A 22,610-nucleotide genomic window follows, 5' to 3' on the forward strand; every position below is an offset into this window, starting at 1 on the left:
GTCCTGGGGCTTCTAGGAAGAATAGGCAATGAGAAAGAGGAGTAAATTAAAACTATGAATGAATAGTCTAAGGCTAAATTAGAGAAAATAACAGTGCATAAATGATAGAACATTGATATCAAAACTAATGACAAATTGAATACATAATGATGATGGGGCGGCAGGGTAGCCTAGTGGTTAGAGCGTTGTACTAGTAACCGGAAGGTTGCAAGTTCAAACCCCTGAGCTGACAAGGTACAAATCTGTCGTTCTGCCCCTGAACAGGCAGTTAACCCACTGTTCCTAGGCCGTCATTGAAAATAAGAATTTGTTGCCTAGTTAAATAAAGGTAAAAAATAAAATAAAAATTACCACGACTATGTACAGTTGATATGGAATAAATTAATATGGCAATAAGACAAAATGAAGCCAGCTATATTCATTAAAAAATACTTTTATATATATATTTTTTTATATTTTCTCTGCAACAGTAATAATAAGTATAATACAATTGGTCAAATTAAAAAACAAGACAGAGAACGTTATTTCATGTACCTTGAATTCCAATTCAATACATTTATAACATATTGATTGCTCTGGCCCTGGCCACCCTTGAAGTATCGTTGATTATACACATAAAAAGCCATGAAGAAAACATTCGTCCATCTTCTCAAACATTGCTCTCATCTTGCAGTAACACTGAATGAAGTGAAGCAATGAGGTTTGAGATCACAGCCTGGAGTTTAAAAAAAAATGCTGTATGAATCAGGTTTGTGGCAGTACAACAATGTCCCAAGAGGTAAAGCATACAGTGGCTTGCAAAAGTATTCACACCCCGTAGCATTTTTTCCTATTTTGTTGCCTTACAATCTAGAATTAAAATGGATTTTTGGGGTGTTTGAATAATTTGATTTACACAACATGCCTACCACTTTGAAGATGCTAAATATTTTTTTTTGTGAAACAAACAAGAAATAAGACAAAATATTTTTTGCCTTGAGCGTGCATACCTATTCACCCCCGCAAACTCAATACTTTGTAGAGACACCTTTTACAGCAATCATAGCTGCAAGTCTCTTGGGGGTATGTCTCTATAAGCTTGGCACATCTAGCCATTGGGATTTTTGTCCATTCTTCAAGGCAAAACTGCTCCAGCTCCATCACGTTGGATGGGTTCCGCTGGTGTAGAGCAATCTTCAAATAAAAATCAAATCAAATGTATTTGTCACATACACATGGTTAGCAGATGTTAATGTGAGTGTAGTGAAATGCTTGTGCTTCTAGTTCCGACAATGCAGTAATAACCAACGAGTAATCTAACCTAACAATTCCAAAACTACTACCTTATACACACAAGTGTAAAGGGATAAAGAATCTTTAAGTCAGACCACAGATTCTCAATTGGATTGACGTCTGGGCTTTTACTAGTCCATTCCAAGACATTTAAATGTTTCCCCTTAAACCACTTGAGTGTTGCTTTAGCAGTATGCTTAGGGTATTGCCCTGCTGAAAGGTGAACCTCCGTCCCAGTCACAAATCTTTGCAAGACTGAAACAGGTTTCCCTTAAGAATTTCCCTGTATTTAGTGCCCTCCATCATTCCTTCAATTCTGACCAATTTCCCAGTCCCTGCCGATGAAAAACATCCCCACAGCCTAATGCTGCCACCACGCTTCACTGTGGGGATGCTGTGGTCGGGGTGATGAGAGGTGTTGGGTTTGCACCAGACATAGTGTTTTCCTTGCTGGCCAAAAAGCTAAATTTTAGCCTCATCTGACCAGAAAATCTTCTTCTACATGTTTGGGGAGTCTCCCACATGCCTTTTTGGTGAACACCAAACGTGTTTGCTTATTTTTTTCTTTAAGCATTGGCTTTTTTCTGGTCACACTTCCTTAAAGCCCAGCACTGTGGAATGTACGGCTTAAAGTGGTCCTATAGACAGATACTCCAATCTCTGCTGTGGAGCTTTGCAGCTCCTTCAGGGTTATCTATGTTCTCTTTGTTGCCTCTCTGATTGGTCTGTGAGTTTTGGTGGGCGGCCCTCTCTTGGCAGGTTTGTTGTGCTGCCATATTCTTTCCATTTTTTAATAATGGATTTAATGGTGCTCCATGGGATGTTCAAAGTTTCATATATTTTTTTATAACCCAACCCTGATCTGCACTTCTTCACAACTTTGTCCCTGACCTGTTTGGAGAGCTCCTTGGTCTTCATGGTGCCGCTTGCTTGGTGGTGCCCCTTGCTTAGTGGTGTTGCAGACTATGGGGTCTTTCAGAACAGGTGTATATATATACTGAGATCATTTGACAGATTATGTGACACTTAGCTTGAACACGGGTAGACTTTATTTAAGTAATTATGTGACTTCTGAAGGTAATTGGTTGAATCCAGATCTTATTTAGGGGCTTCATAGCAAAGGGGGTGAATACATGTGCAAGCACCACTTTTCTGTCATTTTTTAAATTTAACTTTAGCAATTTGGGCTATTTTGTGTATGTCCATTACATGAAATCCAAATAAAAATCAATTTAAATTACAGGTTGTTATGCAACAAAATAGGAAAAACGCCAAGGGGGATGAATACTTTTGCAAGGCACTGTATGTATTGCATCAACTCTGTCCTCAAGTCCTCATTTTGCACCCTGGGAGAACTGCAGAAGTGCTTCATTGACTAATTTCATAGTCACTCCTTCAGGGACCAGAACACAGTGCACACCTGTGAGAGAAACCAGAGTTCAGGGACCAGAACACAGTGCACACCTGCGAGAGAAACCAGAGTTCAGGGACCAGAACACAGTGCACACCTGAGAGAGAAACCAGAGTTCAGGGACCAGAACACAGTGCACACCTGCGAGAGAAACCAGAGTTCAGGGACCAGAACACAGTGCACACCTGCGAGAGAAACCAGAGTTCAGGGACCAGAACACAGTGCACACTTGAGAGAGAAACCAGAGTTCAGGGACCAGAACACAGTGCACACCTGAGAGAGAAACCAGAGTTCAGGGACCAGAACACAGTGCACACCTGAGAGAGAAACCAGAGTTCAGGGACCAGAACACAGTGCACACCTGAGAGAGAAACCAGAGTTCAGGGACCAGAACACAGTGCACACCTGAGAGAGAAACCAGAGTTCAGGGACCAGAACACAGTGCACACCTGAGAGAGAAACCAGAGTTCAGGGACCAGAACACAGTGCACACCTGAGAGAGAAACCAGAGTTCAGGGACCAGAACACAGTGCACACCTGAGAGAGAAACCAGAGTTCAGGGACCAGAACACAGTGCACACCTGAGAGAGAAACCAGAGTTCAGGGTAAGTTAAAGTACTTGTGTTGTTATCTCCTTTTGGTGCGAAAGGTTTATGCAATATACAGTACTTGCTAATTTGCTATACTTCAAAACAGATGTCATGTCATAATGTCCGTGGTCAACTCATGATATGGAATAATTTTAAATCATCTATATTTTGACCTACCCTGTTGTGCATGCATTTTAATGACTTTACGAAGTTAAAGTGGACTTTATGAAATTATAAATTGGTTTGAGTTGAGGTGGAAAGTTATGAAAGTTGTACCTAGTTGACTGACTGCTGTGATGTTCCTGTGCTCGTCATCAAAGAACATCATCTCACTGAATTTGAATCCACTGTCTGCCTGGAGCCTGAACAAAGACACAATGAGAGTGAGTTCCACTATAAACACTCTTTCACGGCCAGACATGAACACAAACACACACTTCCATCCTCACAGAAGAATCGTCCAGTGGTAGTGGTCGTTAACGCTGCATTCACTTGCTAGAAATTTCAGATTTGCTCATTTGTTTCACGTGGCACGTGATTAACTACAACCAGTTATAGCAAGTCAGAAATGTCAGAGTTTCCTAGTTCCAAATAGCACGTGAACACGACAATCTCAAATTCAGACACTTACTTTTTGAAGTGAGGGACCTTTGACCCCGGGTATATTTCCTTGAAGGATATGTATTGGTTGAGATTGAAGAGGGACAACAGCTGATTGGCTCCATCTACCTCATCTGTGCTGAGAAATATAAATAAAATGTTGATTTATAATGGCATGTTATTTCAAACAGTCGTCTAGAGGCTAAAAACAGAAATGCCCGTTGTCTAAACACATTTTTACATAGATGTTAAAACATTTTTAATCAGATTATAATATAGCATGATTTTGTTTTACAATTTGTTGATCACTGTATGAACTGACCGTGATGCCACTCCAATCTGGATCCCTTGGCCATGTAGAGAAGTCAATATGTCCACTGTTTCGGGGAACAGTTGGATTTTCTCCCTCCTTGCATTCAACACCACTCCCCTGTCGGGAAAGGCAGGTGAGATATTATTTGAAATTTGAAAAGACATGGCTGATGTGTGTAAGAGTTGGAAGGGAGACGATTTAGAGAAAGATATAGCCTAAAGCCATCATTAACTTGATACTCAACAAGATTTTAACCAATAAACTCACTCTTTGTCTTTGTGAAATTGTGGGTCCACATAGCTATTCACCCAGAAGGGCCAAAGAGTATAATCTGAGATAAGGAAAAAACAAAAGAGAGATGATGGAGGATGACAGAAACACATGACAGATAGCCAGACAAGCTACTTTAGCTGTAACAATATTCTTGTTCTGCTTTGCAAGGTATGCTATTTGTTGAGTCTTCATTCTCATAGCATTGCTAGCTAGCTACATAGCTAGATAAAGTTAGCTAGCTAACGTTACAGTAGTTATATTTTCAACTTACCCAGGTCAAACACAACTAACTTTGGTTTGGACATAGCTAGCTATTTCCTGAGTTAAGCAGTAACTGTTTCAATTCTCTAGTAGCTAACTGACCCTGATAATCGTAAAATCTACGACAAGCTAGCTACATACAGTGTGGTAGTTGTGGTTATGTGCTCAGAAGATCTAGATGCGGAAGTAAAAGTACAAATAGATCACATTGGTAGCTATACCAGTGATACTTTGAGGAGATGGGGAAACTACATTGGAATCGTATCTGCCAGAGCACAGATTAACTGATGAATTTACGAACGCAAAACATCCTTTGAATATGACATGTGTCAGTAAAGGTTGACAAAAAACGGAATTAAATTGTTGCTTGCAACACAGTTACAGCCACTAACGCTCTAGATAACATGAACACAGCCTAACTAGTTATGCTATGGCGAGCAAAATTGTCAGAGTGAAGTGTTCTCAATGTCTGGAAGTAATTTACGTTCGCAACCTAGTAGGCTATCCAACTTTAGTCAGTTACATTGGGCGCTTGACTGCCTTTGGTATATGTTCGTAAATTCATCAGTTATTCTGCGCCGCTCAGGCACACTGAGGCGAGAGTGCTCTAAAATCGGAGTAGACAGCCAGAGCGAATTTACGAACGCACCCTTTTTGAGGTCAGAACGCTCTGATCAACACTGAGCGCTCGCTCAAAAACCCAACATTAGCATGAATTTCGTGAACAACAAGTACAACATTACAAATATTTTCCGATATTTAACTTATCTGTAATATTGTGTCGTTTTTGAATAGTGACATTGCGTACTTTCGATGAAAATAGTCAGGTTTATCTACTCATACCCTGACTTTGAGAAGGACTTGCGGGACGATTTGCTTAGCAACCGCGTGATGCAGAATGACAACGTGAACGCCATTGGACGACGGCCAGTTTGGTGGGGCGTGAGCTCGCCAGTTTGGTGTCCTAAAACCCGAAAAATAGTTACCTCTGGTTCGTTCCGCCATCCCTATGGGAAAAATGAATGGGGATTTGGAATAAACGCAGAAAATAAGGTACGAGGTTAACACATGTTTAGGAGATATTATACGGTTTCTATGAGATAATAGCAGTCAGTTTACATGACCATTATTAATTATGAAGCCTTAATTCACAAAAAGTGACGTTAACTGATGAAGATAATCTCATAGAGCAAAATGTATAAAATATCCGATGCCCGTGTTTACCACATACCTTATTTTCAGCGTTTATCCCAAAACCCTATAAAACGCCACTAATTTTCATCATAGGCTTTGTCCAATGAACCATGATAGAGTTAGTGCCTACAAAAAGACGCAATTACTGTTTATCTGTCTATACGGTCCTCCATTCAAAGTCCAATGGGGTGTCCTTTTTTACATGTTTTATTTATTTCACCTTTATTTAACCAGGTAGGCTAGTTGAGAACAAGTTCTCATTTACAACTGCGACCTGGTCAAGATAAAGCAAAGCAGTTCGACACATATAGCATAGAGTTACACATGAAATAAACAAAAATACAGTCAATAAATACAATAGAGAAAGTCTATATACAGTGTGTGCAAATGAGGTAGGATAAGAGGGGTGAGGCAATACATAGGCCATAGTGGCGAAATTATTACAGTATGGCAAATTAAACACTGGGATGATAGATGTGCAGAATATGAGTGTGCAAGTAGTGGTACTGGGGTGCAAAGGAGCAAAATAAATACAATAATACAATAAATGGTGCAAAGGGGAAGAAAAAAATATATAAATCAAATAAATAACCATATGGTGATGAGGTAGTTGGATGGGCTATTTACAGATAGGCTACGTACAGGTGCAGTGATCTGTGAGCTGGTGCTTAAAGCTAGTGAGGGAGATATGAGTCTCCAGCTTCAGCGATTTTTGCAGTTCGGTCCAGTCATTGGCAGCAGAGAACTGGAAGGAAAGGCAGCCGAAGGAGGAATTGGCTTTGGGGGTGACCAGTGAAATATACCTGCTGGAGCTGACAAATACATTTAACAAGGGAAATAAACAATCAGAAATTAACAGTAAACATTACACTCACAAAAGTTTTAAAAGAATAGACATGTCAAATATTATATTATTGGTTGTAAAAATGAGAAAATTATTGAAGTACAAAAGGGGAAATATATAAACAGATAAATATAGGTTGTATTTACATTGGTGTTTGTGCTTCACTGGTTGCCCTTTTTTGTGATTGCACACTGTGGTATTTCATGTAATAGATGTGGGAGTTTATCAAGATTGGATTTGTTTTCAAATTACTTTTGGGTCTGTGTAATCTGAGGGAATCTAATTGGTTTTGAGAAGGAGACAAGGAGAGGAGTATTCAATTGAGATCTTTCCACACTTTAGCTAAACCATCTTCGGTATACACTTATCGACCAGCAGAGGTCATACTTCAGTCTGTCGATGGTCTCCGTAGGCCTACAATACATGCTTTGGAGGTGGAAGTTATCCCCTTATCTATCAAATGAATAGCCATAATAAGACTGCAAACCCACATGATAATATAAGCACTATACACACACATACACATGGATTTTGTGTTGTAGAGTAGTGGCACACACTTAATGTGTTGTGAAATGTATTGTAATGTTTTTACAATTGTATAACAGCCTTAATTTGGCTGGACCCAAGGAAGAGTAGCTGCTGCCTTGGCAAAGGACCATCTAATCGACCTTGGCTGATATTACACTTATATAGCTAAAACAACTGTATGTCCTAGACAACTGTATGTTCTGACCGCATGGCTAAAACCTCCCCCTTGTGTCTAGAATAAGAAATGGCTATGATGTGGGAAAAAAACAAGTGAACAGAATGTTCTCAAACAAATGACTCACAGAAGCTTTCCCTTTGTAACATGTCCTTTCTGGAGAAGGATCAAAGGCACTTGAGCGTCACACTTGAGGTTGTTGCAAGCTGCTTTAGTTGCTGATGCTACATTTGATTCAACAAATCTAAGGCCCTTGTGTGTTCCACTACCAGAGCTGAAACTGGTAGAATACCTAACCATTAGAGGTTGTAGGAAGTTAATTGCCACCCATTTTGTCACACCCTGATCTGTTTCACCTGTCTTTGTGATTGTTTCCACCCCCCCTCCAGGTGTTGCCCATCTTCCCCATTATCCCTTGTGTATTTATACCCGTGTCCTTCTGTAGCTCAGTTGGTAGAGCATGGCGCTTGTAACGCCAGGGTAGTGGGTTCGATCCCTGGGACCACCCATACGTAGAATGTATGCACACATGACTGTAAGTCGCTTTGGATAAAAGCGTCTGCTAAATGGCATATATTATTATTATTATTATTATTATTCTCTGTTTGTCTGTTGCCAGTTCGTCTTGTTTGTTCAAGTCAACCAGCGGTTTGTGTCACAGCGCCTGATTTTTCCAGTCTCTCTTTTCTCGTACTCCTGGTTTTGACCCTTGCCTGTCCTGACTCCGAGCCCACCTGCCTGCCCCTGAGCATGCCTGCCGACCTGTACCTTTGCCCCCCCTCTGGATTATCGACCTCTGCCTTACCCTGAGCCCGCCTGCTGCCTGGTACCATTGCCCCACCTCTAGTTTACTGACACCTGCCTGCCTTGACCTGTCTATTGGCTGCCCCTGTTGGAATATTAAACTATTGTTTATTTGATGTGGTCTGCATTTGGGTCTTAACCTTCATACCTGATTTTACTTTTTTTATTTAACCAGGTAGGCCAGTTTACAGCTGCGACCTGGCCAAGATAAAGCAAAGCAGTGCGACAAAAACAACAACAGAGTTACACATGGGATAAACAAACATGCAGTCAAAAACACGATAGAAAAATATATGTACAGTGTGTGCAAATGTAGTAAGGTTAGAGAGGTAAGGCAAAAAGTATGGTGATAGATGGAGTGCCAATCACCTGTTGGGCGTTTTTAGCTCAGTGTGCCCCCATTTTCGAGCTTCAGCCCTCCTCCTTCCCCTTGAATCTGCTCCAAAATAGCCTACCTCATCACGCTGATGTCTGAAAGGGCTCTCACCTGGGCTACTACCATATGGGAACAGCAGCCGGCTGTCTGTGCGAGCCTGGAGGGGTTCGTGAGAGAGGTGAGGAAGGTCTTTGATGCCCCGTTCTCCAGGAGAGAAGCTGCCCGGAAGCTAATCTTGCTCTGGCAGGACGTGCACACTGTGGCCGACTATGTGGTGGATTTCCGTACTTTGGCAGCGGAGAGTGTGTGGACCCCGGAAGCACTGTTCGACATGTTCCTGCACTGCGTCTCGGAGGAGGTTAAGGACGAGCTTGCGGCTCGGGAGTTACTCACAGATTTTGACTCCCTCATCGCTTTGACCATCTGCATCGATGGGCGACTGCGGGAATGACGAATGGAGAGGAAATTCGATTTCACTCCTACGTCCAGGGATTCCACCTTGCCTCCGAGTCATCCCGGAAGTCACCGGCGGTCCCGTGGCCGAGAGCACCCGAGATATCCTGACCTTCCTCGAGAATTACAGTGGAGGGCTGAGGCACTGTTTCCCAAGCCCATGCAACTAGGCAGGGCTGGGCTGTCGCCAGCGGAATGGCAACACCGGATTAGCACAAGGAACTGTCTGTATTGCGGGACTTTTGGTCATTTTGTGTCCGCGTGCCCAGTAAAAGACCAGGCTCACCGGTAGGAACGAGTACTCTTGTGGACGATATGAGGAACTTTTCTGCTCCTTACTCGCACCCCTTTTCATGTCATTCTGCTGTGGGGAAAACAGTCCAAATCTCTTCGGGTCTTCATTGACTCTGGGGCCGATGAGAGCTTTTTGGACGCGACACTGGCTTCCGAGCTGAACAGCCCCCTCTCCATTCCCGTGGATGTTGGAGCATTGGATGGGCGCTCTATGGGTCAGGTCACCCATAACACCAATCCCATCAACCTACGGGTGTCAGGGAATCACAGCAAGATCATTCAGTTCCTGCTCAACAATTCCCCCTAGATCCCCATGGTTTTGGAATTCTCCTGGCTCCAGCGACACAGCTCACTCATCAACTATCAGTCTACGGGTGTCATCATGGGCTGGTGTCGGTTCTGCCACGCCCACCTTCTCCCTAGCACCACACTGCCCAGAGGGCGTCTGTACTCACTGTCGGGACCTGACAACTCCGAACGGGGCCAATGTGTTCTCCAAGTTGGATCTACATCACTGCAGCCGAGGTGAGTAAGACATTTAAACGTGTTAACCCTCGCAAGGCTGCAGGCCCAGACGGCATCCCCAGCCGCGCCCTCAGAGCATGCGCAGACCAGCTGGCCGGTGTGTTTACGGACATATTCAATCAATCCCTATACCAGTCTGCTGTTCCCACATGCTTCAAGAGGGCCACCATTGTTCCTGTTCCCAAGAAAGCTAAGGTAACTGAGCTAAACGACTACCGCCCCGTAGCACTCACTTCCGTCATCATGAAGTGCTTTGAGAGACTAGTCAAGGACCATATCACCTCCACCCTACCTGACACCCTAGACCCACTCCAATTTGCTTACCGCCCAAATAGGTCCACAGACGATGCAATCTCAACCACACTGCACACTGCCCTAACCCACCTGGACAAGAGGAATACCTATGTGAGAATGCTGTTCATCGACTACAGCTCGGCATTCAACACCATAGTACCCTCCAAGCTCGTCATCAAGCTCGAGACCCTGGGTCTCGACCCCGCCCTGTGCAACTGGGTACTGGACTTCCTGACGGGCCGCCCCCAGGTGGTGAGGGTAGGCAACAACATCTCCTCCCCGCTGATCCTCAACACGGGGGCCCCACAAGGGTGCGTTCTGAGCCCTCTCCTGTACTCCCTGTTCACCCACGACTGCGTGGCCACGCACACCTCCAACTCAATCATCAAGTTTGCGGACGACACAACAGTGGTAGGCTTGATTACCAACAACGACGAGACGGCCTACAGGGAGGAGGTGAGGGCCCTCGGAGTGTGGTGTCAGGAAAATAACCTCACACTCAACGTCAACAAAACTAAGGAGATGATTGTGGACTTCAGGAAACAGCAGAGGGAACACCCCCTATCCACATCGATGGAACAGTAGTGGAGAGGGTAGCTAGTTTTAAGTTCCTCGGCATACACATCACAGACAAACTGAATTGGTCCACTCACACTGACAGCGTCGTGAAGAAGGCGCAGCAGCGCCTATTCAACCTCAGGAGGCTGAAGAAATTCGGCTTGTCACCAAAAGCACTCACAAACTTCTACAGATGCACAATCGAGAGCATCCTGGCGGGCTGTATCACCGCCTGGTACGGCAACTGCTCCGCCCTCAACCGTAAGGCTCTCCAGAGGGTAGTGAGGACTGCACAACGCATCACCGGGGGCAAACTACCTGCCCTCCAGGACACCTACACCACCCGTTGTTACAGGAAGGCCATAAAGATCATCAAGGACATCAACCACCCGAACCACTGCCTGTTCACCCCGCTATCATCCAGAAGGCGAGGTCAGTACAGGTGCATCAAAGCTGGGACCGAGAGACTGAAAAACCGCTTCTATCTCAAGGCCATCAGACTGTTAAACAGCCACCACTAACACTGAGTGGCTGCTGCCAACACACTGTCATTGACACTGACCCAACTCCAGCCATTTTAATAATGGGAATTGATGGGAAATGATGTAAATATATCACTAGCCACTTTAAACAATGCTACCTTATATAATGTTACTTACCCTACATTATTCATCTCATATGCATATGTATATACTGTACTCTACATCATCGACTGCATCCTTATGTAACACATGTATCACTAGCCACTTTAACTATGCCACTTTGTTTACTTTGTCTACACACTCATCTCATATGTATATACTGTACTCGATACCATCTACTGTATGCTGCTCTGTACCATCACTCATTCATATATCCTTATGTACATGTTCCTTATCCCCTTACACTGTGTATAAGACAGTAGTTTTGGAATTGTTAGTTAGATTACTTGTTGGTTATCACTGCATTGTCGGAACTAGAAGCACAAGCATTTCGCTACACTCGCATTAACATCTGCTAACCATGTGTATGTGACAAATAAAATTTGATTTGATTTGATTTTACATAATGCCTACCACCTGGTGCAGATACGAGAGGGAGACGAGTGGAAGACCGCCTTCAACACGGCCAGCGGCCACTACGAATATCTGGTCATGCCCTTTGGTCTCACCAACGCCCCTGCTGTGTTCCAGGGTCTGGTGATTGACGTTCTCCGCAACATGCTGAACCGGTTCGTCTTCGTCTACATTGATGACATCCTTGTCTTCTCTCACTCTCCCCAAGAACACTAGCTCCATGTCCGGCAGGATCTCCAGCGCATTCTGGAGAACCAATTGTTTGTTAAGGCGGAAAAATGTTCCATCACTCCACCATTCCCTTTCTGGGCTACAACATCTCTGCTGGGAGCGTCAAGATGGATCCCGAGAAGGTGAAAGTGGTGGTCGATTTGCCTCAGCCTTCGTACAAGGTGCAGCTGTGATGCTTCCTGGGGTTCGCCAATTTTTTCGCCACTTAATCCAGGGTTACAGCACCCTAGCCTCCCCCTGTTTGCACTTACCTCTACCAAGGTTCCGTTCACGTGGTCTATGGCCACGGACAGGGCGTTCAGGGACCTTAAACACCGCTTCACCACGGCTATGATCCTGGTTCATCTGGACCCTTCCCGTCAGTTCGTGGTGGAGGTCGACGCTTCGGAGTGGGGTCTGCACTGGACCTTAAACTGCAACCCGTGCCGCCTTCTTCCACCACCACAGAGAGGAATTACGATATGGGGAATCAGGAGCTTCTCGCAATGAAGATGTAGGAATGGAGGCACTGGCGCGACGGGGCGGAACATTCATTCATTGTGTGGACCAACCACAAAAACCTGGAGTATCTCCACACCGCCAAGTGCCTCAACTCCAGGCAATTGAGATGGGCCCTGTTGTTTATCCGGTTCAACTCTTCCCTCTCCTTTAAGCCAGATATTCTGTCTCGCCGCTATAACCCCACAGCTACCACCCCGGAGCCCAAGACCATCCTTCCCAGCTCGAGCCTGGTGACGAGACTCAGCTGGGAAACAGGTCCCAGCCGTACCCTGGGGGAGTCCCAGATAACCAGATGTTCGTGCCTGATGCTGTCCGCTCCGCTGTCCTGGAGTGGGCCCATTCCTCCAGGCTTGCCTGCCACCCAGGCTCCCGGCGGACCCTGGCATTTCTGCAACAATGCTTTTGGTGGCCTACCACGTTTCAGGGCGTTGCCGCATTTGTCGCCGCCTGTACAGCTGACCTCACATACCCCTCACTACCCCTTATGCATGTGTAATTGCAGGCATTGACTGAATGTGTGTTGCATCATGTGCCCATAATCTTTTGTCGTATGCTGTAGCTGAATAGAGGTAACAATTTTTTTTTAAATTTCCAGGTAAATTGACTGAACACATTCTCATTTACAGCAGCGACCTGGGGAATAGTAACAGAGGGGGATATATGAGCCAATTGGAAGCTCAAGTCCTTAATGAAGTTTAATTTGCTTTAATCTCAACAAACTAGAGAGGTTCCATCTAAATCCATAATTTAGCAATCTACAGTAATATCAAAATGGCCATTATGTCAAACTACTAGAACATCCACTATAAAACCTATTTAAAGTTTAAACCAATCTGTTCACGTGTTCTTCTCCAGTGGTTCACATTGTGCAAAACAAGCAGTAAAAAACATTAATAGGCGCTTAACACTTAACTACATGCATTTCTTAGTTAAATCAATTATCGTGGGGTTTTCCTCCCTCTCAAATACATTTAGAACCTTGGCGTGATCCTGGACAACAAACTGTCGTTCTCAACTAACATCAAGGCGGTGGCCCGTTCCTGTAGGTTCATGCTCTACAACATCCGCAGAGTACGACCCTGCCTCACACAGGAAGCGGCGCAGGTCCTAATCCAGGCACTTGTCATCTCCCGTCTGGATTACTGCAACTCGCTGTTGGCTGGGCTCCCTGCCTGTGCCATTAAACCCCTACAACTCATCCAGAACGCCGCAGCCCATCTAGTGTTCAACCTTCCCAAGTTCTCTCACGTCACCCCGCTCCTCCGCTCTCTCCACTGGCTTCCAGTTGAAGCTCGCATCCGCTACAAGACCATGGTGCTTGCCTACGGAGCTGTGAGGGGAACGGCACCTCAGTACCTCCAGGCTCTGATCAGGCCCTACACCCAAATAAGGGCACTGCGTTCATCCACCTCTGGCCTGCTCGCCTCCCTACCACTGAGGAAGTACAGTTCCCGCTCAGCTCAGTCAAAACTGTTCGCTGCTCTGGCTCCCCAATGGTGGAACAAACTCCCTCACGACGCCAGGACAGCGGAGTCAATCACCACCTTCCGGAGACACCTGAAACCCCACCTCTTTAAGGAATACCTAGGATAGGATAAAGTAATCCTTCTCCCCCCCCCCCTTAAAATACTTAGATGCACTATTGTAAAGTGGTTGTTCCACTGGATGTCATAAGGTGAATGCACCAATTTGTAAGTCGCTCTGGATAAGAGCGTCTGCTAAATGACTTAAATGTAAATGTAAATTTATTGAACTGTTGCTCCATTTGGATTATTTTCAGATCTGCGATCACTGAGAAGAAGCATTCATGATCTCTAAATGAACATGCTTATGGATTCTTTCTATAACTTCACAGTTTTGACAATATTAAAATTGTAGACCATTGTCACCTCCTTGGTTTGCAGAAATGCTTAACTAAAGCCCATACTGTACAGTTGAAGTTGGAAGTTTACATACACTTAGGTTGGAGTCATTAACTTGTTTTTCAACCACTCCACAAATTTCTTGTTAACAAACTATAGTTTTGGCAAGTTGGTTAGGACATCTACTTTGTGCATGACACAAGTCATTTTTACAACAATTGTTTACAGATTATTTCACTGTATCACAATTCCAGTGGGTCAGAAGTTTACATACACCAAGTTGACTGTGCCTTTAAACAGCTTGAAAAATTCCAGAAATGATGTCATGGCTTTAGAAGCTTCTGATAGGCTAATTGACATCATTTAAGTCACAAGTGTACCTGTGGCTGTATTTCAAGACCTGCCTTCAAACTTGACATTATTGGAAAATAACAAGAAATCAGCCAAGACTCCAGAAAAGGTTTTGTAGACCTCCACAAGTCTGGTTCATCCTTGGGAGCAACTTTCAATTGCCTGAAGGTACTACGTTCACCTGTACAAACAATAGTACGCAAGTATTTATTTTATTTTAACTAGGCAAGCCAGTTAAGAACAAATTCTTATTTCAATGACAGCCTAGGAACAGTGGGTTAACTGCCTTGTTAAGGGGCAGAACAACATATTTTTACCTTGTCAGTTCGGGGATTCAATCTCGCAACCATTTCGGTGTACTAGTCCAACGCACTAACCACTAGGCTACCTGCCGCCCAGTATAAACACCATGGGATCACGCAGCCATCATACTGCTCAGGAAGGAGACGTGTTCTGTCCCCTTTAGATGAATGTACTTTGGTGCGAAAAGTGCAAATCAATCCCAGAACAACAGCAAGGGACCCTGTGAAGATGCTGGAGGAAACCGGTACAAAGTATCTATATATCCACAGTAAAAACGAGTCCTCTATCGACATAACCTGAAAGGCCGCTCAGCAAAGAAGAAGCCACTGCTCCAAAACCACCATAAAAAGCCAGACTACGGTTTGCAAATGCACATGGGGACAAAGACCATACTTTTTGGAGAAATGTCCTCTGGTCTGATGAAACAACAATATAACTGTTTGGCCATAATGACCATCGTTATGTTTGGAGGAAAAAGGGGGATGCTTGCAAGCCGAAGAACACCATCACAACTGTGAAGCACGGGGATGGCAGCATCATGTTGTGGGGGTGCTTTCCTGCAGGAGGGACTAGTGCACTTCACAAAATAGATGGCATCATGAGGTAGGAAAATTATGTGGATATATTGAAGCAACATCTCAAGACATCAGTCAGGAAGTTAAAGCTTGGTCGCAAATGGGTCTTCCAAATGGACAATGACCCCAAGCATACTTACAAGGTTGTGGGAAAATGGCTTCAGGACAACACAGTCAAGGTATTGGAGTGTCCATCACAAAGCCCTAACCTCAATCCTATAGAAAATTGGTGGGCAGAACTGAAAGAGCGTGTGCGAGGAAGGAGGCCTACAAACCTGACTCAGTTACAACCCAACTTATTGTGGGAAGCTTGTGGAGGGCTACCCGAAACGTTTGACCCAAGTTAAACTATTTAAAGGCAATGCTACCAAATAATAATTGAGTGTATGTAAACTTCTGACCCACTGGGAATGTGATAGAATAAAAGCTGAAAGAAATCATTCTCTCTACTATAATTCTGACATTTCACATTCTTAAAATAAAGTGGTGATCCTAACTGACCTAAGACGGGGAATTTTTTACTAAGATTAAATGTCTGAGTTTAAAAACTGAGTTTAAATGTATTTGGCTGAGGTGTATGTAAACTTCCGACTTCAACTGTAACTGAATTGTGATATTCGCCATATAGCCTACCACAAAAATAAAGGAAAAAGGAAACCCAACCATATAATCTTGTGCTTGATTTATAAACTACCACTGAGATAATGTTTATTCATTCATTGAGTATAAACAAATATGCAATAGACCTTTTCATACATTTACAATTGGATTGAACCCACTGGGCAAAAACTGCTTGAATCAACGTTGTTGATTCCACAAACATTCAATGCGATGAAGTTAAATCAATGTGGAAAACTGATTGGATTTTAAAACAGTCATCAACATAAGGGAATTTTGTATTTTTTTCCACAAAACTTTTAACCTAAATCCAATGTCATGGTGACATGTTTTGTTGATTTCACATTGAATTCACATAGGTTGAAGGCTACACGTCTTACTGTTCTTTTCACTTATTTATTTACCTTGTGGCTAGAGTCTGTTTTACTGTAGACACAGTGCATAAAAGGGTCTTTGGAGTGCTTACTTGGCAGCATTGTACCGGAAAAGCATTTACAGCTTTGTAAAGCGATCATCATCTGTGAATCCTCTATTGTAAGTGCCATCCAGGTTGATGCCATTCTCCACTCCTTTCACCTGCATGTCCTCTTCATCCTGCCCATCCTCTGTCATCCCTTTCTCTTTCCTAGATCAAGATGAACCATCAACACCAGTTAAATAACCAAACATATCATTATGAACAGAAAGACTGAAGTATTGTCAAAGGGTGGACTTACCGTCTCTTTTGAAGCAGAGAGGATACGAGCAGGGCAATGATTCCAGCACACACAGCACCTATGACCACTCCAAACACGATGAGCCAAGGAGGGGTGTCAGGGTTGACTTGCGCTGCTAGTGTAGGGTAGATTCCTAGAAACTCCAGGGTCCTATCTGACAGGAGGAAGGCATTGTTGATGCGATGCCTTGACATCCTGTTGGTTATAGAAGGGGTTAATTTAGGTCCAGATAGTACATCTCTTCTTTTACAGGTCTGTTATCTCAAACTGTACTTGAATCTGTCTAAATACCGCTTGCCTTGTGTTTCACAGTGCAAGCATAATATCTATTTTCTGTTTTATAAGGTATTCAGGTGGTTGCTTATGTTCATTTTCTTACTTTAGTTTTATCTACAGGTGTAGACCAGAACATTTTATTTTAAAGTAGACCAGAGCATTACCTTACAGCTTTCTCCACATCTGCCTTAGGAATAAGCATGGTGGTGTTGTCTGGTGATGTCACCACAAACCAGAAGGACACCCTCGAAGTCTGAACACACAGGATAATGTTGTCGACACTGGAAAAGTCCCACAAACATCATAATGCCAGAAATGCCATGATGACAGCATTACACAACACACCAGGAAGACAATTTTATTGACTTAAACAGAAGTCATAAAACATGCTCACAGGAAGGCTGGAAATAAACCTTTTTTTTTTAGAAGTGAAAAAACATATTTGGCCATATACAACAAACCCCCGAGGTGCCTTATTACTATTATAAACTGCGTACCAACTTAATTAGAGCAGTAAAAATAAACATTTTGTCATACCTGTGGTATACAGTGATATACCACGGCTGTCAGCCAATCAGCATTCAGGGCTCAAACAACCCAATTTATAATGTACTACATGCTGATGTACTGTAGCATGTGCTTTGTATTGAGTTCAAACAGAGACTGCTTAAATAATGTGTCAGACATTATTCGGCACTGTGGATATTCTTACTTGTATGTTTCCATTTGGAAGTGCCTCCTCATGGCAAAGGCCATAGTAGCTTGGAAAAAGAACATTTCACTCTGATTCCATTCATACTGCAGACAAAAAAAGTATAATCTCATCACCAATCACAATATTCAAACACATTTTTCTGTGTTGAAAATGTTGAAAATAATAAATGAATAGTATTTCAAAGCTCTTGATCGATAGGACCCCATCTGTATTTTAGAGCATATCACTGATTTCAGAGAACATTTCTGAAAATAATTGAATAATCTGCTGTATCTTTTGGTAAGCATAGTACTCACAGCATCCTCTCCCAAAGCAGTTTTGAGGCTGATGCGCACTTTGTAGCCGTTTGGAGCATCTAAAGAGAGAATAACAGTTTTTTTTATCTCTCTCCCCTACCTCAAATATTGTATGCTCAATGTTTTAGACACCATGAAACAGAATACAATAGTCTAGTCTAATAAGTCACGAAGATGTTGACTTGAGTCACATCGGTTTATATAAGCTGTATAATAACAAAAAAACAGGACACCAATGAAACAAACAGTACAATAACAAAAAACAGGACACCAACTAAACAAACAGTGAATAGGACACCCTGCTCATCTAGTCTCACAGTTCTTTATCAGGACAGTATGAAGGACACTATCTGTACCACAAACCATAAAGTATTTTCATATTTACTGCGTGTTCACCCTCTGCCCACTCAGGCACTCGCTGCTGTTAAACTAGCCACATTTAATGCAAAGACAAGATAACAACATCCTGTGTAGACCATTTGAAGTCATGAAAACACTCACAACCAGTACCTTCTTCCTCAAGACTCTGATCAGCTGACATATTAAACTGTCTTTCTCCCTACATTAAACTATTGGAATATTAGCTGAAACAAACATTCAGGGAAGCAATACACTGGTATTGTACAAATTGTAATACTTACAAACTAAATAATAAAAACCAAACACCAAGTAATTCCAGCTATGAGGATGTGAGCATCTTATAAACCTAGCTACTCTGAGTCACTCACCGCGCTGGCAGAGGTCTTGTGCCAGAGCAGGTGCCCCCACCTGGCAGAGCAGAAACAGGATCCACACCAACATCCCCTCCTGAGGATAAGAACAGAACTAAGAAAGAGTGAAAGCTGTGCTGCTGGCTCAGTCAAAGTCCCAGTGGTCAGACATTAAAGTTGAAGGAGCAGTCCAACAATGGAATCAAACAGACCTTGGTGTGGCCACTACCAGGTTTTATTGGTTAAACTATGACACACACAGCTGCTAGCTAAAACTCTCCCTGCCCACCTTTAAAAATGTAACAGCCCTATAACAGTTGTCACCAACAGTACAGATAGCCTGCCCAAAGAGCAGAATGATGTGAGAACAGCAGTGCGTGCGCAGCAGTGTCAGCACTATTTGTCCAAGCCTCAGAGAATTGGAAGAGGTTTGATAATGTGAGAGGGAGGCAGACCTCGGGAAGATAAACACACAGACCCAGTCTTGTTTTGTTTACCCAGTGGGCCTGCTTTACTGCACAGATGGGATCTTAAAATGACCAGTATTGTTGCAGCACAATAATCATGCAGCAACAGGATCTTAACGTTTAGTCCAGTCACACTTTTCCTCTGATGTAATGTTGCTTGATCAGTGGTTAGGCTATTAGCTGGCCAAAATCAGGCGACTTGAAAAGTGCAATAGTGTTAATATAACCGTGTGTTATTGCAGCGTTTCAGTGAATTTATGTCAATCATGCGACACAGGAAAATTCTCAGCGACAACCGAGTGATCAAATTCAGATCCCTCAACAAGGGTAGAGCCTAAGGGGAATTTGGCCAGACAAAATAATATAATTGACAATAATTGATAATACAGTACATCCTTGTAACAACCCACTCGTAAGAGGTTTGTAGCATATATGAACATATTTTTAGTACTTTTCCCAACCTGGAGAGCTGACACCTTCAGACTTATGCTCCACCACAGGTCACACTGAGGTCAAGGAAGACAGCTGACACTTCTCTTCTGGGTGTTTACAGTTAATAATACCTTTATTACAAGTATCAGTGATTCTGTCCCAAATGGCATTCTATTCCATACATAGTGCACTACCTTTGACCAGAGCCCTATAGGGAATAGGGTGCCATTTGGGGGACACATCAGCTTCTACAGTACTAAGGTAACATAACAAAGATGAAGGTAGACCTAATGTAACATTACACTTTTACAATTCAGGGAAACTGTCATGATTAACCATTCACACTGCCCTGGATACATTACCTATAATGTGGTACATTTTTCACCAGTGAAGGTTTTTGTCAAGCACATCTTAGGTTAAAATTCAATCATTGATTGTTCATGAGAAACATGGGTTCACACATTACACTTGGTCTGCCTGTGGAGGGTAGCTCTACTCTTCCAGCTGATTGCTGGCTATTAACACCAAATTAGCTGATTGCAAATCTATTTAGGAAGAAGAACATTCAGAAGCATATTAAATGTAATACAGACTCCGGGTGAAGCTTACTTGTTAGCTCATGAATACAAGACATACAATAACGCATTATCAGTAAATGATCTTTGCTCTCATAAAATGCTAGGGTATTTCACCATACAGGAAACACCCATCAGAAATTATACTGAAATCATTTTATTGAAAGATATATTACTGGTTGAACTCGTCTCTTGAACATAAAACTGGGGTTGGTGTGCATTTTGCAGTTTGAAGTTGAGGAGTCCCTGCAGGACAATTGTAGAATAGACTTCATGTTCTGTAGCCACTAAGGTATATTAAGTCTGTAGCCTATGCATGCTCAACTAACCAGTGGCATGTATTCGTGGATGCCAGGGGAAGCCTGTCACGCTCTGATCTGTTTCACCTGTCCTTGTGCTTGCTTCCACACTCCTCCAGGTGTCGCCCATCTTCCCCATTATCCCTTGTGTATATCTACCTGTGTTTTCTGTCTGTCTGTTGCCAGTTCGTCTCATTTGTTCAAGCCTACCAGCATTTTGGGTCTCAGCTCCTGCTTGTTCCAGTTTCTCTTTTCTCGTCCTCCTGGTTTTTGACCCTTGCCTGTCCTGACCCTGTACCCGCCCGCCTGACCACTGCCTGCGCCTGACCCTGACTGCCGTCCTTTACCTTTGCTCCACCTCTGGATTACCGACCTCTGCCTGACCTGAGCCTGCCTGCCGTCCTGTACCTTGGCCTCTACTCTGGATTCTCCTGCCTACCTTGACCTCTTGTTTGCCCGCCCCTGCTGTTACAATAATCATTGTTACGTCACACAGTCTACACTTACCTTGATTCCTGATAAAGCCAGACTTCCCCCAAAAAACATATGAAATCATTTATCTTTCATCTCTGTGTTTCATAATTTTCATTCAGCGCCCCTCTGTCTCTGCATGTGTAGGCCATCTATCTGATGCTGTCTTGTCCAAAAGAGAATGAGATTGTTGCCACTAGTAGCATTGCATGCAAGGGAAGCCAGCAAGCATTTGGCCTCCCTTGATAAAAATAAATAATAAAAGCCAATCAGCATTCAGCTAAATGGTCTTCTTTTTTTGGCGCACCAAAAAAAAAGTGTTTGGATTTGGCTTCTCTCCAATCACATTGCATTGAGAGCATATTTCATTGACAGAAACAACTTGAATTGTTGCATCTCATGGTGTTGTTGTCCTCCAGTTGCTAGCTTGCTAAAACGGTACCTTTTCTAAATTAGCAATGGAGATAAGGATTTGCACTTGTGGTTTTAGTTAATTCTCCGTACTGGCCAATGATTCTGATCAAACCATAAATGCATACATTGTGCCCCTAGTTGGACAGGATGAAAGTTCAATATGTAGCTAGATGTAGAAGGCCAATGTTAACTAGCTAACGATGAACATGAAATTAAGTTAGGCTAGCGAACAAGCATTTTAGCCAGGTAGCGGGACAACATAAAATAAAAGCTTGAACTGTATGACAGAGACCATTTTTCAAAATGAAAGATAGGAGGATGGCATTGGCATTTCTCTACAAGTAGGGCGAGTCAACATGTTTTTCTACTTGCACAAACGCACACGCATGCACAAACACACAAATCACAACCATGGACAGCCACATCATATTTAGCTTAAGTTGATTGGACTAAATTGTTTTTGGTATATTTTAGTTGTCATTGTATTAGACTATGCATAGATGATTTGATTATGTTGAAATGTTGAAGTTGAAATGGTGCTGGAATAGTGGAGGCAGCTCCTATTATCTTTGAAACTTGTGGTAACTCTCCTTGGTTTTAAATCCATAGTTGTTTAGTGGTCTGAAAATGTTGGGAACATTAACTTACCTGACCATGCTGTAGGTCATGTAAGTGTTTGTTACATGCAATAAGCTTTGTGCACTTCATCCAACAGTGGTTGCTCTGGTTTTGTGAAGAAACAAAGGTGTGAATTATTCTGCCAGCGTCTTCATATTGTATCGGCCTTAGGCCTATATAACAAGCCATATGAACTAACAGGTTTTAGAGCAAACAACACAATTATAACAACCCATTGGCTATAATGTTTTTTTATTCTTGCTTGGCTTCCCCAGTGATTTTACTCACGCACTGCTACTGCAACTAACTAGGGATTTCCATGAGTTTGATATATAATTTACTGGTATTCAACTTTGTATG

General features: G+C 43.0%; 2 protein-coding genes across 6 annotated transcripts; both read right to left on the bottom strand.

Annotated features, from left to right (window-relative positions):
* Positions 1–417: 417 nt before the first annotated feature.
* Positions 418–4,926, bottom strand: LOC123996851 (magnesium-dependent phosphatase 1-like). Of its 3 annotated transcripts, none has more exons than XM_046300626.1 (6): positions 4,731–4,925; positions 4,454–4,517; positions 4,196–4,303; positions 3,905–4,012; positions 3,550–3,635; positions 418–715 (listed from the first exon to the last, which is right to left on the bottom strand). In XM_046300626.1, the coding sequence occupies exons 1-6, from the start codon at positions 4,762–4,764 to the stop codon at positions 663–665; spliced, it is 453 nt and encodes a 150-aa protein (XP_046156582.1). In that variant the 5' UTR covers positions 4,765–4,925; the 3' UTR covers positions 418–662. The 3 variants fall into 3 exon arrangements, with proteins under 3 accessions (XP_046156582.1, XP_046156581.1, XP_046156580.1); XM_046300625.1 differs by lacking the exon at positions 418–715 and adding an exon at positions 2,457–2,692 and having other exon boundaries at positions 4,731–4,922; XM_046300624.1 differs by lacking the exon at positions 418–715 and adding an exon at positions 2,699–3,264 and having other exon boundaries at positions 4,731–4,926.
* Positions 4,927–16,320: 11,394 nt separating this feature from the next.
* Positions 16,321–22,351, bottom strand: cltrn (collectrin, amino acid transport regulator). Of its 3 annotated transcripts, none has more exons than XM_046302739.1 (7): positions 22,281–22,351; positions 18,993–19,071; positions 18,265–18,323; positions 17,966–18,051; positions 17,418–17,534; positions 16,978–17,172; positions 16,321–16,886 (listed from the first exon to the last, which is right to left on the bottom strand). In XM_046302739.1, the coding sequence occupies exons 1-7, from the start codon at positions 22,338–22,340 to the stop codon at positions 16,754–16,756; spliced, it is 729 nt and encodes a 242-aa protein (XP_046158695.1). In that variant the 5' UTR covers positions 22,341–22,351; the 3' UTR covers positions 16,321–16,753. The 3 variants fall into 3 exon arrangements, with proteins under 3 accessions (XP_046158695.1, XP_046158697.1, XP_046158698.1); XM_046302741.1 differs by lacking the exon at positions 22,281–22,351 and adding an exon at positions 20,958–20,978; XM_046302742.1 differs by lacking the exon at positions 22,281–22,351 and adding an exon at positions 19,187–19,239.
* Between the last annotated feature and the right edge of the window lie 259 nt (positions 22,352–22,610).

This window comes from Oncorhynchus gorbuscha, linkage group LG15 (genome assembly GCF_021184085.1).
Source record: "Oncorhynchus gorbuscha isolate QuinsamMale2020 ecotype Even-year linkage group LG15, OgorEven_v1.0, whole genome shotgun sequence".
Lineage (NCBI taxonomy): Eukaryota > Metazoa > Chordata > Actinopteri > Salmoniformes > Salmonidae > Oncorhynchus > Oncorhynchus gorbuscha.

What these genes read in the sequence shown, in the direction of transcription:
- cltrn (XM_046302739.1), bottom strand. Translation starts at nt 22,340, where the DNA reads ATGAAGTGCACAAAGCTTATTGCATGTAACAAACACTTACATGACCTA. An exon ending in ATGACCTACAGCATGGTCAG is followed by an intron (nt 19,072 to 22,280) that starts GTAAGTTAATGT and finishes TCTTATCCTCAG; the next exon opens with GAGGGGATGTTGGTGTGGAT. An exon ending in ACAAGACCTCTGCCAGCGCG is followed by an intron (nt 18,324 to 18,992) that starts GTGAGTGACTCA and finishes TTCTCTCTTTAG; the next exon opens with ATGCTCCAAACGGCTACAAA.
- LOC123996851 (XM_046300624.1), bottom strand. Translation starts at nt 4,764, where the DNA reads ATGTCCAAACCAAAGTTAGTTGTGTTTGACCTGG. An exon ending in CAGATTGGAGTGGCATCACG is followed by an intron (nt 4,013 to 4,195) that starts GTCAGTTCATAC and finishes TATATTTCTCAG; the next exon opens with CACAGATGAGGTAGATGGAG. An exon ending in AAGGTCCCTCACTTCAAAAA is followed by an intron (nt 3,636 to 3,904) that starts GTAAGTGTCTGA and finishes GTCTTTGTTCAG; the next exon opens with GCTCCAGGCAGACAGTGGAT.